General features: G+C 43.2%; 1 protein-coding gene across 2 annotated transcripts in view; it reads left to right on the forward strand.

The window, feature by feature from the left end:
- The window catches only part of LOC135478062 (alcohol dehydrogenase [acceptor]-like), a 15198-nt gene continuing 2627 nt past the window's right edge, over positions 1–12571 (forward strand). The window contains exons 1-10 of one of the 2 annotated variants that reach the window (XM_064758325.1): positions 1–288; positions 2783–2991; positions 3806–3995; positions 4414–4542; positions 5016–5137; positions 5442–5612; positions 7778–7928; positions 8505–8653; positions 10631–10814; positions 11958–12177. In XM_064758325.1, the coding sequence (XP_064614395.1) occupies positions 234–288; positions 2783–2991; positions 3806–3995; positions 4414–4542; positions 5016–5137; positions 5442–5612; positions 7778–7928; positions 8505–8653; positions 10631–10814; positions 11958–12177 (1580 nt within the window). In that variant the 5' untranslated portion in view covers positions 1–233. The remainder of the gene's footprint in view (positions 289–2782; positions 2992–3805; positions 3996–4413; positions 4543–5015; positions 5138–5441; positions 5613–7777; positions 7929–8504; positions 8654–10630; positions 10815–11957; positions 12178–12571) is intronic. The other variant, XM_064758326.1, reaches the window with a different exon arrangement.

The following is a 12571-nucleotide window of genomic DNA, read 5'->3' on the forward strand; positions in this document are numbered from 1 at the left end:
GCGACGCTGAGCTGTAAAAGTAAACAGTACATGTCTGTACGTCACCAGTTATCACAACTAACGTCAAGCGGTCTGGCGATTCGCTTGGAGGTGCAGAACTCTGTTTTCTTAACAGTACTAATCGGTTTCACGATTCGCTTGGGGGTACAAGAGCGTTGTTTGCTTAGCAGCATATCGTCTTCTTACTTGCTCCGTTTAAGGACAAGTTGATTTGTTGTTCATTCAAAGTCAGCATGGGCAGAACAAAAATAACGGAAAATCTACTTCCTGTCTACGACTATGTTATAGGTGAGTGCCATAGTATATTCTCATATAGTAGTCTTCCGCCATTTTCATGTTTGTATGTGAAACAATTCCTAAGAGCTCCTCGAAAAGACACCTACCAAAACAGTGTTTGTTTTCGTGGCCTACATACAGTTGACATCTCTGTGCTTACTGTAATACCGAGGATTTGAAGCTAACACTTGCTAGTCACTAGGCAGCCAGTAACTATAAGCAGAAGTACATAAGTACTTCGCATGAGGTAAGTGTGCCAAGTAGTAAGGTAAAGTTCAAGTACATGTTGTGTGGTTAACTGTCAGGTAACTAAAGGCCAAGTAGTGTGGTGAACCGTCAGGTAAGTAAAGGCCAAGTGGTATGGTGAACCGTCAGGTAAGTAAAGGCCAAGAAGTATGGCGAACCGTCAGGTAAGTAAAGGCCAAGTAGTGTGGTGAACCGTCAGGTAAGTAAAGGACAAGTGGTATGGTGAACCGTCAGGAAAGTAAAGGCCAAGTAGTGTGGTGAACCGTCAGGTAAGTAAAGGCCAAGTAATGTGGTGAACCGTCAGGTAAGTAAAGGCCTAGTAGTGTGGTGAACCGTCAGATAAGTAAAGGCCAAGAAGTATGGCGAACCGTCAGGTAAGTAAAGGCCAAGTAATTTGGTGAACCTTCAGGTAAGTAAAGGCCAATTAGTGTGGTGAACCCTCAGGTAAGTAAAGGCCAAGTGGTGTGGTAAACCTTCAGGTAGGTAAAGGCCAGGTAGTGTGGTGAACCGTCAGGTAAGTAAAGGCCAAGTAGTGTGGTGAACCGTCAGATAAGTAAAGGCCAAGAAGTAAGGTGAACCGTCAGGTAAGTAAAGGCCAAGTAGTGTGGTGAACCGTCAGGTAAGTAAAGGACAAGTGGTATGGTGAACCGTCAGGAAAGTAAAGGCCAAGTAGTGTGGTGAACCGTCAGGTAAGTAAAGGCCAAGTAGTGTGGTGAACCGTCAGGTAAGTAAAGGCCAGGTAGTGTGGTGAACCGTCAGGTAAATAAAGGCCAATTAGTGTGGTGAACCGTCAGGTAAGTAAAGGCCAAGTAGTGTAGTGAACCGTCAGGTAAGTAAAGGCCAAGTAATGTGGTGAACCTTCAGGTAAGTAAAGGCCAATTAGTGTGGTGAACGGTCAGGTAAGTAAAGGCCAAGTAGTGTGGTAAACCTTCAGGTAGGTAAAGGCCAGGTAGTGTGGTGAACGGTCAGGTAAGTAAAGGGCAAGTAGTATGGTGAGTCTTCAGGTAGGTAAAGGCCAAGTACTATGGTGAACAGTCAGGTAAGTAAAGGCCAAGTAGTATGGTGAGCCGTCAGGTAAGTAAAGGCCAAGACGTGTGGTGAACCGTCAGGTAAGTAAAGGCCAGGTAGTGTGGTGAACCGTCAGGTAAACAAAGGCCAATTAGTGTGGTGAACCGTCAGGTAAGTAAAGGCCAAGTAGTGTGGCGAACCGTCATTTAAGTAAACGTCAAGCAGTGTGGTGAACCTTCAGGTAAAAAAAGGCCAATTTGTGTGGTGAACCGTCAGGTAAGTAAAGGCCAAGTAGTGTTGTGAACGGTCAGGTAAGTAAAGGCCAAGTAGTATGGTGAACCGTCAGGTAAATAAAGGCCAATTAGTGTGGTGAACCGTCAGGTAAGTAAAGGCCAAGCAGTGTGGTGAACCGTCAGGTAAGTAAAGGCCAAGTAGTGTTGTGACCGGTCAGGTAAATAAAGGCCAAGTAGTGTGGTGAACCGTCAGGTAAGTAAAGGCCAAGTAGTGTGGTGAACCGTCAGGTAAGTAAAGGCCAAGTAGTGTGGTGAACCTTCAGGTAAGTAAAGGCCAAGTAGTGTGGTGAACCGTCAGGTAAATAAAGGCCAAGGAGTATGGTGAACCGTCAGGTAAGTAAAGGCCAAGTAGTGTGGTGAACCGTCAGGTAAGTAAAGGCCAAGTAGTGTGGTGAGCCTTCAGGTAGGTAAAGGCCAAGTAGTGTTGTGACCGGTCTTGTAAGTAAAGGCCAAGTAGTGTGGTGAACGGTCAGGTAAGTAAAGGCCAAGTAGTGTGGTGAACCTTCAGGTAAATAAAGGCCAGGTAGTGTGGTGAACCGTCAGGTAAATAAAGGCCAAGGAGTATGGTGAACCGTCAGGTAAGTAAAGGCCAAGTAGTGTGGTGAACGGCTAGGCCACTTACTGATATGCGGTGTACACCTTACTGTCATGTTGAGATATTGTGTACACCTCTTATATATTTTTTGAGGTGTACTGTACCTCAACAACATCCCAGCCATCTGCTTATACTGCAGATACACCTCTGCATATTAAAATATTTACTTTTTTATTTGATTGGTGTTTTACGCCGTACTGAAGAATATTTCACTTATACGACGGCGGCCAGCATTATGGTGGAAGGAAACCGGGCAGAGCCCGGTGGAAACCCACGACCATAGCAGGTTGCTGCCAGCGGCTCAATTTACGATAGAAATGTACGTGAGATGACGTACCCCAGGTCTTACATTTGTCTTATCTAGTTGGAGGGGGTACGGCAGGTTGTGTTTTGGCCAGCCGACTCTCCGAGGACCAATCACGGACAGTCTTGCTTCTAGAGGCCGGATATGACGACACGGAGTTTCCGAAGATCGCACTTCCTACTGAAGCCCTTGGCTTACAGCTGGGCGTACTTGACTGGGCCTACAAAACCGTTCCACAGCATCATGGCTGCAAAGCCTTCATTGATCAGGTAACAGGTATATTCATCACATATCTACCATCGTTTGGTTCATCCCATAAGAGTGAGTGAGTGAGTGCTTGGGGTTTAACGTCGTACTCAACAATTTTTCAGTCGTATGACGACGAAGGAATCCTTAGGGTGCATGTACGTGTAACGTGCCTCCTTGTTGCAGGACGGATTTCCACCGCTCTTTTATTTAGTGCTGCTTCATTAAGACGACTTACCGAAGGCAAGTAAGGCGCCCCGCCCGAGCCAAAAAACTGATATGGGCCAACCAGTCGTTGCACTATTCCCTTCATGCTGAACGCCAAGCGAGGAAGTTACAACTTCCTCTTTTAAAGTCTTAGGTGTGACTCGATCAAGGATTGATCCTGGATCTACCGGTCCCATCGCATAAGATGATTTATATTTGATATTTTTGTAAATAGACACTTTTGACAAAGTTTGATTGACTGCCACGGTGAGATAAACTTATTACTGATGGAGTTCATTGCTGAGAGCAAGGAAATATGGCTGTTTGGCCCAGAATCAGTATAATGTGACAGGGTGGGGTGTCATGTCTGGTGTCTTCGGCATGTTACTTCAGTGGCGGCAGCACTTTGGCGGCATGGACTCGCCCTGCCACAAGCAGACACAGTATATGTACACACCTACTGACTCATCATCGTCATATGACTGGACAATTGTTAACTACGACGTTACACCCCAAGCATACATACATGCACACATACATACATACATACAAACAAACAAAATCCACTCCGAAATAAGTCGTGTAAAGTGCCTGATTTACACTACTTGCACTCCTTTCAATGTATTGCAGCAAATGCGGACTCCAAGGGGGAAGGCACTAGGGGGTAGTGGCAGTGTGAATCTGATGGTGCACTGCCGTGGTACCCCCGAGGACTTTAACCTGTGGGAGAAGATGGGCTGTGAGGGGTGGGGATATGAGGACGTCTTACCTTACTTCGTCAAGTCGGAAGATTATACGAGTCCGGAGCTCCTCAAGGGAGGTAAGTTGAACTCAAATACCAGAAAATACAGGAAAAATCATTCTTGCATTCCCATATGCAGTTTAGAGCTGAAGTTGGGTAGGTTACAATTGAAAAATATGACTGTGTAAAAATTGCTTCCGTTGTTCGTATTCCTTTTTAACGTTGTCAGCTGATAACTGAGAGTGCAAGCCCATTTCGGTTTTTATGCGTGCTGCCATGTAGATTAAAATACATTTCATATTGCCGTTAAAGTGGCAAATTTGTTTTGGAATTTGATGGAATTTCTGGTTGGAGGTAGGCCACAATTCAACAACAAAAATCTCTAGCTTTTCTTCACATCATGAGGATAAGTGTTATTTCTATCTGCAGAAATATCTTTGATTATGTACTCTATTACTGTAATACCTACACGGGTAATGTGTGCTTGTCTGTCTAGGTGTTCACGGTGCAAACGGCCCTATGAGGGTCACAGAGGTCTGGGTATCGTCCGCCGGGGACAAATTCCTCCAGGCAGGAAAAGAGCTGGGGTTCGCCAACACGGACAACAACGGCCGCAGTCCTTACGGTAAGACAGCTTTGTCTGTCCAGAAGCTTATGGTTCTTCTTATTCTGGGGTGGTACTGTAATGGATATTAATAAGTACACCTTAACATCCGACGTGTCTAGGCTTACAAGTGAAACAAACCCCGAACATGGATAACATCCTGTCACACCTTGATAGCAAAGTTTGACCATTTAGCATAATAATACACTTAAAGATTTTCTCTCAGTTTGAAAACATCTGCGGAAAGTGAAATTTGTTTGTAAGCTTTCGTGAAAGCAGATCCCGGTAAATGACGCCGGTGTACCTTTCCATATTCTGTTCATCGCCCTTATGTGCAATGCCCATGAAAATCTGGTCGGGTAGTTCTTAAAAGAAAAGACAACTTCATCGCGCTATAGAAATAACTCTCGTATGATTGGTCATAGCATGGCTGTGCTTTCTATTTTCTGTAAATTCATATGTAAATTTGGTTTCGTGTTGTCTTTTCTTTTAAGGCGTGATGCGTAGCCAGTTGAACATCTTCGACGGACGCAGATGGCACACGGCAGAAGCTTACCTGAGACCTGTCATGCACCGGGAAAATTTGCATATTGCTACCCACTGTCACGTGACGAAGGTACCACACTCCTGTGTCCACCTTACCGGTTTCACCGTCTAATCATATACCTTTTGTTAAATCGTATTACAGTCTGTCTTCCTTTCGCATTTGATCCCTGTTGAACGGTATTCGGTTTCACTTTTTGTTTAGAAAACTCTTGATAAACAGTATTCAGTTTCACTTTCCATTCACTGCAGTCTAATTCAGTATTTGCATTTATATCGTATCTCTGACAGATTTATTCCCATATTAATAAGGCCTGTGTTGCTTGATCTGGAAGAAATAATTTCAACGCATTCCTAAATCAAAATCAATTACTCAGATTTTAATCGATGATAAAGTCGCTCGGGCGGTTGAGTTTGTACGCATTCTGACCGGAAGAGAGGTTGTGAGGGCACGCCGGGAGATAATCCTGAGTTCCGGTACGATCGGGTCTGCTCAGATCCTCATGCTTTCCGGAATTGGCCCTAGACAACACCTGAAAGATCTCGGGGTAAGTTCCTCTTCTTTACCCATTCTTAGACTTTAATATTCGTACCTACATGCGACTGTTTAAATGGATTAACAACAACGGCAACAATGTCTTCTTCATTTTTGCTTCCTCCTGAGTTTGTCAGTCACAAACTGAGGTCCCTTTTTGGCAGTGCAACTGTTTTCATATACATGTAGGTTAGGTTCCCTTGCATTGTTTTAATGTTATTAAACTTTAAGTATGATGACAACACAACATTGTTACCCTAGATCAGTGACGCCGAATACATTGCAATTAACACCACTACATTTTCTACCCAACTGTGGCGCTTCAGTCATGGCGCTAGAGGGCATGTACTTTGCTAATATCTAAGCATCCACATGAATTGTTAGAATAAAACTTTTAGCGAAGACAAAAGGACGCATTTCACCGGCTATGTGTTACCATTTGCCAACTACCACACTGTTGTCCCTTTTCTGGTTTTATTCTATATATATGGTGTAAGTCTATTATTATATTTATTAGAACTGTTCATATAAATGCTTTTGTTGTATATAGTGCCTCTAGCACCATGTCTTAAGAGGAATCCTCACATACCTTCAAAACCTTTAACACTAAAAGCAGTGGTGACCGAAGTGTGCTCAAACTGACAATGTATACACAGTTGCCGTCCTTGTCATGGACGCTGGGACAGTTCCATTTCATTAATGAAATAGGGGGCTGGGTTGTGCCGTCAGAAAGTCCGTTTTCTTCAAAATTTAACAGCTCACGTTTTTCGAGGACAAAGGCAAAATGAATTTACATCCAATTGGTCAGGCAGTTAAGTTGAAAGGTGAAATATTTACCATAACCGACATGATGTAGGCAATTGGCACTTATCCCGTGTATGGGATATAAAGAGGTAGCGTGAACAACAAGCATCTAGGTACTTTATCTGGATCAGCGCAACATGGGCAACGATGCGTGTTTTCAACGTCCCCTTACTAGTAGCCCCAACAAAAGCGGCGGGTTGCTGGTATTACAAGCAAACGATGAGAGTAAACAGATTGTGCTCGATGATGGCAGACATCTTTTCGTGATGACACAAACCACTGTCTTCGCGCCACTGCAGCATCTGCCCTGAGTCACGTTGCTGTAATTCATAGGATAATGGTCGTAAATGGCCATCTGAACGAGTCCAGCCTAAGGAGTTACCTACAGCTAGGGTCCCTCCGAAGAACAACGCCGCTATTTGTGCAGTGTTTTACACTCAACTGTTGTTTTCTCCCACACGTCAGATGCCCTCTGTGACTTGTGTCAGCGTGCTTAGCTCCATAGCTATCGTCACCCAGACAAAAAGTGTGAACCGAGTTGAAGAAGTTGTAGGCCTGTGTCTGCCGAAATCGGTTCCAAAATCCGCTACCCTCATGGTCATCGAATTCTCGGCAACGCTCCCATCTCATGAAGCACCTTCCATTTAATCTACAGGCTTCTTCACGATATTTATCGTTCACTCCTGACAGTTTTTTTTATTAGTTTGACTTAAAATGATCTTTCCTATGTCGTCGCAAAACTGTTATGTTCGAATCTAGAGATCGAACTGACATGGAGAGAAGCTGGCGAGAATGCGCAGTTATTTGGTCAATATCTTTCACGCGCCTCGCTCTGATTGGATGATTTATTTCCCACCCATTGCCTTAGCATGGACTTGCCCAAAATCACAAGACAATCTAGACCGCTACATTTTAGCAAAACGGAGAGATCGCATGTGTTCGGTGTTATTCTTTCCTCCTAATGGCTCCACTATTTTATATTGGTATGTTAGAATAGAAAAAAAAACTGTTTGAGAAGTCGGGAGGCCTGCGGCTCTCGTTCTCAATCAGTGGACATCTCCCTCAGCTGTGAATTAGCTAGGGTGATTTGAGCATGACAAACTGTCTTTTATTCCGTCATGAGGTAAAATAAAAAGTACACAGATGTTAATTGTAAAGGCACTGGCATGGAAGTACTCAAATACTGGGTTGTCATCACTTTAACTATATAATTAAAGTAGCAGAGCATAAACAGTAAACCCAGGGCAATGACTATAGTGTGATAGTTGGCAAATGATCAGGCCGAATTGGGTAACAAAAGTGCGGTGATGTTAATTGCGGTTTATTAGATGTCACTGGTCTAGAACTGAAACATTTAGTGTCATTGTATTCCAGATTGCTGTGGAGGCAGACTTACCGGTGGGCAGTTATCTGCAGGATCACGTCCAGGTGCAGGGAATTGAATTCGAATTTGACCGCCATGTTTTCCGGGGAGGAGCTCCAGATTCCCCAGAAAATCAAGCTCGTTATGATACCCTGAGATCAGGTACACACTGAGATCAGGTACACAAGTTAATCAACGATACGTGTCACCCTGTTTCAGGGATGACGCATCACAATATGCCTGGCAACAGTGAAACACCCTCTTCCCCATCAAACTCACCACGCAAACAAAGAAGCAAGTATTCTAATATCATCTTATAGACCTATGTCTGCTCCAGAGAGCTGCCTGCCTTTGGTCTGTTTGCTATTAAATTCCAGCAAACTGTACATATTCATCACATCAAATGAGACTCTTCCCAATCAAATATGAAAAGAAACAAAGGTTGAGAGTTTTGTCTGACATCATCTAATGCATCGTGATCTTGACCCCAGTGACCTTTAACGTTTTGTACCATATTTGCTAGTAATGGCAGTGATATTCAGGAAGCAAGCCTATTAAAGTATGAAAGCTTCAAGGAAAAGTTGTAGTATTATTACCATTGATTGCCCGCTAATTCTCCTACGACGATGTATCATTCGTTCGTTCAATATTGTTTTTCACAAGTATGACAGAACTAATTAATTTCTCCTTGGAAGTTGTTATCTGCCGCTCCACTCTCATGTACATGTACTTTTTCAGGCCCCCTGGCGACAAGCTTGATGGCCGGCATTGGGTTTTTCAAAACAGGGACACCGTCAGAGAACAACAACAACGCATCAATACAAATGTATTTCACGTCTTGCTTGCAGGATCCCGTCTGGGAAAAGAACTCAGGGATGCGACCAGAAGTGAGCCAGTGCACTTTTCCGGCTTAGTTGGACTAATTGTCAGTGATATATTTCCAAGCTGTCAAAGCTATAACCAAAAAAAAAAAAAACAGTTTACCTGTGATCGTTAAGTAATTCATACCTCATGACGCAGAAATAATGAAGACCATAACGTCGCAATTAACACAAATGTAAACGAGGCACCAACTCGGACTGCATGCATGCAGACTTCGCAAACGGCCATTTTTGAATCACCTGACTCCATCTCCATCGACGGCCCATCCCACAAGTTCTCATTCGCGGTTATAATGGTGCACAGCTTGGTTTGAATCCAAACGTTCCTCGAGTTTGTCTTTTTCAGGACCATGTGTGACCGAGTAGAATCAAAACTGACGTTTTGCGAAGTTTGGCTTGCTGTGGATGCGCCTGGTACATTTGCGTTAGTTGTGATGCTATTGTCTTTGCTATTTAGGAATAACTGTGTAATATGAAATCAAAATTATTGTAGGATTAAAGGAACCACCTTACAGCTTTGACAAGTTGAGGACAGCACATTTGAGAACACCGAGTTAAAGCTAAGTTAGTAAATGGAACAGTACTGATCTGTATTTATTAAAGCTAAGCTGGAAAGAAAGAAACCGATGTCAGATCTTGTGTTAAATCAGATTTTGTTAGCGACAGGCCAGTGTAAGGAGGAATTTTAGTGACAGTGGTGATACATCAGATCTAGTCAGCGACATGTCAGTGTAAGAAGGGCTTGCTAGATCTGGCTTTTAGTGACAGTGGTGATACATCAGATCTAGTCAGCGTCATGTCAGTGTAAGAAGGGCCTGCTAGATCTGGCTTTTAGTGACAGTGGTGATACATCAGATCTAGTCAGCGTCATGTCAGTGTAAGAAGGGCCTGCTAGATCTGGCTTTTAGTGACAGTGGTGATACATCAGATCTAGTCAGCGTCATGTCAGTGTAAGAAGGGCTTGCTAGATCTGGGTTTTAGTGACAATGGTGATATGCTTCAGAACTAGTCAGCGACAAGCAATATGGTGAGGGACAGGTAGATCTAAGTTTACTGATATTGTGAGACTGATGCCTTGTTATTATGGAAATGGCGTAACTAACATTTTAATTAGAAAGGTATTTGTATTAAAGGAACATACCACCGACGTCGAAAATATTGTACTGTTATTTTAGACCTCATCTACATAAAATTGAGATTTTCAGATGTTTGCTGACATGTAACTGACTCTGAGTGAACGATGGATTGTTCAGTTTTTATCCGAGGTTTCCCTTCGACCATCAACTCACTCAAATCGTTAAATTTAGAATGTTGGATTTCTTTAGTCTGTTACTCATCCCCCGCCCTCCCTTGTTGTCCAGACGACGGGAGATGTTCGGTGAACTTGTAATGTCAGAAATGGCACTGTGTTGTAATTATGCGGTCTACCGTGTTACTTCAGTTCTGTCAATGGCAATTTAGAGTACTTTATAAAACATTGTCAATAGAAAGGAAGATTTGATTAACTGGACTACTAATTTGCTTTCAGTCTGTCGTCTTCTTTACATGTACGATCCACATGTATTGTTACACAAACTTTACATTGTGAGAAACTTTGCCCTGCCTCATTTGCATGTTACCTCGTCGGGCGAACAGTTTAGACTAGAAGCGAATTTCCTTACGTGGCATTTTATGGAAAATTGGCCCATAGGCCCAGAAGGTTTTTAGTAAGGAGTCAAGTGCAACTCATTTTTGTTTTTAGCTGATCCAACTCAAAAATTCTGAATTTCTTTAGGCAGTATATCCCTTGAATCGATAGTAACACATTTAGAAATGGTATGTTTTAGTTAGAGAAAGACAGTTTACAAGGTTAAGTTTTTTCCAAACGTCTTCCAATGTTTTGAAGAAAAACCCTGATTCTGCATTTCAATTTGGGCTTAATACACGTGGTCTCTAACTAAACATTAAACAGTCGTTATGTGAAGAATTTTTCCTTTTTCTCAGGTATGGGAGGCCATGTATCCAGGTCGGAAAGACGCTGTGGGGCCGGGCATGACCTTCTGGCCTGTCGTTTGCCATCCCAAGAGCTTTGGCACATTGCGCTTGCGCAGTGCAAATCCCTTCGACTATCCTCTCGTTGACCCGAACTATCTCTCGAATCCAGATGACGTCAAGACATTGGTAGAAGGTAGGAACAAGAACGGGAGAAAACGAAACAACAACGAGAAGTCAAAATGTAAAAGGCTGCATTTGTTACACAGTGTCTTTGGAGTCCATAAGCAGGCTTTATCATTTTTTTTTATCAATTTTTATAAAACTAAGACGGGTCACATATATCTAACCAGATGATAATTGACAAAGAAGCTCCTCTACTAGATTGGCCCAAGGTTCCTTACATCCCAAGGTGCCTTATAGCCCAAGGTCCCTCATAGCCCAAAGTGCCTTACATCTCGAGGTCGCTTATAGCTTAAGGTCCCTTATATCCGAAAATTCCTTATATCCCAAGGTCTTTATATCCCAATATCCCTTATAGCTCAAGGTCACTTATAGCCCAAGGTCACTTATAGCCCAAGGTCCCTTATATCCCAATATCCCTTATATCCCAATTTTCCTTATAGCCCAAGGTACCTTACATTTCAAGGTCGCTTATAGCCAAAATTCCTTTATATCCCAATATCCCTTGCATCCCAATTTCCCTTATAGCCCAATTTTCCTTATAGCCCAAGGTTCCTTATAGCCCAAGGTGCCTTATAGCCCAAGGTGCCTTGTGGCCCAACGTTCCTTGTGGCCCAAGGTTCCTTGTGGCCCAACGTTCCTTATAGCCCAAGGTTCCTTATAGCCCAAGGTTCCTTATAGCCCAAGGTTTCTTTTGGCCCAACGTTCCCGCCAAAACCATCACATAACCTTTTTAGTAGCCTTGCAGATTGACAGGCAAATAAACATAAAAGGCAACAGAATAGGGAGTAAATGAAATACGGCCTTTTGCTAAATTATCCAGGTTTAATAGGGTTATATTCTAAAAGTTCGTGTAAATGCGTAAACTGTAGCAACTTACATGCACCTAGCACCATCGTTTAAGCAGAATATTAGGTAAAAATTGAACCTCCTTGGAGAAACACTATGAAAACGTCCGCATAAAACGTAACTTCTATGGAGTAGTTAAACCGTCCCAAATGAACTTTTAACAAGTGATGGGAAACAGTTACGTATATACTGAGATCTGTTGGAGGGTTGCTGTAGAAGGTAAGCGGTTCAAACGGTTAAGAATGTGAGAATTTCACCAGGTATTGCGTTAAAATAACTGAGTAAAAAGAATGAATTTCCAATGCAGGTATCAAACTTTGTCTGAAGTTGGGGAATACTGAAGCGTTCCGGCCATTAGGTGCTCGGTTTATCAAGCGAGTCCTGCCTGGGTACCAAGGCACCCCCTATACGGACGAGTACTGGGCGGAGTACGTCAGACACATGACGCAGGCGGTGTATCACCCGTGCGGCACGTGCAGAATGGGAAGAGCAGACGACCCGACCACAGTCACAGACCCCCAGCTGAGGTAGGCTGGGATTAGTCCATCTACTCTGGTGAACGTCAGAATTTTAAAATGGCACCCTGGGTCCATGTAGATGGACTAGTCTGCGATAACAAATAGGCCTACATCTGGGAACGGCTTCATTTTTGTTAGGGTAATGTTTTGGGAATACAAAAAGCTGTATGCTCCAAAGCATGTTTCCTGTAGGCCTGAGGTGGATATAATCTCTGTTCATACCACCTGTAGTATGTAGTTATTCGTGAATGATAGCTAAAAAACAAAAATGGCACACGTGTAACTGCATGGCACTTCAACATCACCCGCCATGTTTGAACCATGCAAGTCAAGGGCACTCGTCATCATCCGGAAGAAAGATAAGCTCACAGAAGATGTGGAGAAGATATACTGTACACCATAA

The sequence above is a fragment of the Liolophura sinensis genome, chromosome 11 (genome assembly GCF_032854445.1).
Source record: "Liolophura sinensis isolate JHLJ2023 chromosome 11, CUHK_Ljap_v2, whole genome shotgun sequence".
Lineage (NCBI taxonomy): Eukaryota > Metazoa > Mollusca > Polyplacophora > Chitonida > Chitonidae > Liolophura > Liolophura sinensis.